We start from the raw sequence: 1,935 nt of genomic DNA on the forward strand, positions 1-1,935 counted from the left end.
CGAGTGAGGGAGAGAGGGCGCCGGGACGCATGGGAAGAGGAAGAGATGAATCAAATAATATTATATATTAAATTTGAGTAAGTAAGAGAGATTTATCTAACGATCCGAATTGTTGGTTTTGATGATCTGTTAAGTTTAGGTGTAATTTGTTTGATGGATTTAGTGATGATTATATGTGTGGGGGTGATTTAGTTTGGTTGGTTTTACAAAAGTTTAAATTTTTTTTAGATTATATAGTGGTATAGATAGTCAAACAGTAGCGGCAATGACATCACGGTAAATGCGCGTTGGCATCCAAATGCAGCTGGACACAGGTCACACAGCCTAACGGATATATCATATATGTGAATCCTAACTGTACACTGTCTGAAGTGGACGAACGGCTCTGGCTTCGGCGTGTTACGTGTATAGTAGGCCCCTTTTGAACGAACGGCGCGGGCCGGGGCCACCACCAGCATCTGCGGCAGGGAGAATCGCGTTGGTTCGACGCAAACGCTACCCGGCGCCCCCTTGCCCTTGGGGCCGGCTATTTTACCGCACCCGTTCTCCCCTCTCTACCGCAGATCAGATCACACTCGTAGAGAGAAGGAAAAATATCCCCAAACCCTAGCTCCCGATCTCGATGGCGAACCCTCGCGTCTTCTTCGACATGACCGTCGGCGGCGCCCCGGCGGGCCGGATCGTGATGGAGCTGTACGCCAACGAGGTGCCCAAGACCGCGGAGAACTTCCGCGCGCTGTGCACGGGCGAGAAGGGCGTGGGCAAGTCCGGGAAGCCGCTCCACTACAAGGGCTCCACCTTCCACCGCGTCATCCCCGAGTTCATGTGCCAGGGCGGCGACTTCACCCGCGGCAACGGCACCGGCGGCGAGTCCATCTACGGCGAGAAGTTCCCCGACGAGAAGTTCGTGCGCAAGCACACCGCCCCCGGTGTGCTCTCCATGGCCAACGCCGGGCCCAACACCAACGGCTCCCAGTTCTTCATCTGCACCGTCGCGACCCCTTGGCTCGACGGCAAGCACGTCGTCTTCGGCCAGGTCGTCGAGGGCATGGACGTCGTCAAGGCCATCGAGAAGGTGGGCACCCGCAACGGCTCCACCTCCAAGGTGGTCAAGGTCGCTGACTGCGGACAGCTCTCCTAGATCTCTCTGATCTGGTCTGTTCGGCCGCCCTCCCTCCGTCATCGTCGACTCCCCCTGCGTCCGTTCCTTTGGATCTGAATAAGATGGTGGTGATCTGAGTGGTGGTCTTAGTTTATCATGTATCGCTCGCAGTTTAATTTAGCGGTTTAGGTGTGGATCTGTGAACCCCATGGCGCCTCTGCTTGATTCGTGTTTCACCTGTTATGTTCTGAGATTCATGATAATGCTATGAGAACTGAAATTCCCGTTTCATGCTTCTTAAATCTTTGACCTCTGCGGTTGTGCCATACGTTTTTATTTTCCATTCCGAGATCTAGGCCACAAAATGATTCTGGTTGTTAGTGTTTTAATGTGAACTGCCAAGCATGGATCACCCAACCTTTGCGTGGCACAGTTCTTTGTTTGGTAAATTATCCCAGCATCCTTTCATGTTTAGATAAGAACTGTCTGATGATTTATAACCAAAATTCGATCTATAATTTATAACCGTCAGTGTCGACGAGACGAGAGAGGGCAATATCTTGAGCAATGTTTTCAGATCGGCCGAAAGGTTCTGATCGCCAGAGGGGCGATCAGTCGGCAAATCGCTATTAATCGACGATCAGCCTGATTAATCGGCCTCTGACAGGCCTAATCAACCAATCAGAGCTAGTTTTCATCCATTTGGGATAGGCAAAGTGAACATTGAGCAACAACGACGAGCACACGAGAACAGCAATACAGCCACCTGCTGCAGCAAGCCGGTCGGTCGGTCGGTCGGCCGTCCGTCTACAGGAAGTCGGGGACTGGGCAGT

The 1,935-nt window shown here is 52.1% G+C and overlaps 1 protein-coding gene across 1 annotated transcript; it reads left to right on the forward strand.

Annotated features, from left to right (window-relative positions):
- The first annotated feature begins 343 nt into the window (after nucleotides 1–343).
- Nucleotides 344–1,404, forward strand: LOC103627222 (peptidyl-prolyl cis-trans isomerase-like). The gene has a single exon (XM_008647514.2). It carries the CDS (start codon nucleotides 623–625, stop codon nucleotides 1,139–1,141), a length of 519 nt encoding a protein of 172 aa, XP_008645736.1. The 5' UTR covers nucleotides 344–622; the 3' UTR covers nucleotides 1,142–1,404.
- Nucleotides 1,405–1,935: the final 531 nt, after the last annotated feature.

Source organism: Zea mays, chromosome 5, assembly GCF_902167145.1.
Source record: "Zea mays cultivar B73 chromosome 5, Zm-B73-REFERENCE-NAM-5.0, whole genome shotgun sequence".
Lineage (NCBI taxonomy): Eukaryota > Viridiplantae > Streptophyta > Magnoliopsida > Poales > Poaceae > Zea > Zea mays.

What these genes read in the sequence shown, in the direction of transcription:
- LOC103627222 (XM_008647514.2), top strand. Translation starts at nt 623, where the DNA reads ATGGCGAACCCTCGCGTCTTCTTCGACATGACCGTCGGCGGCGCCCCG.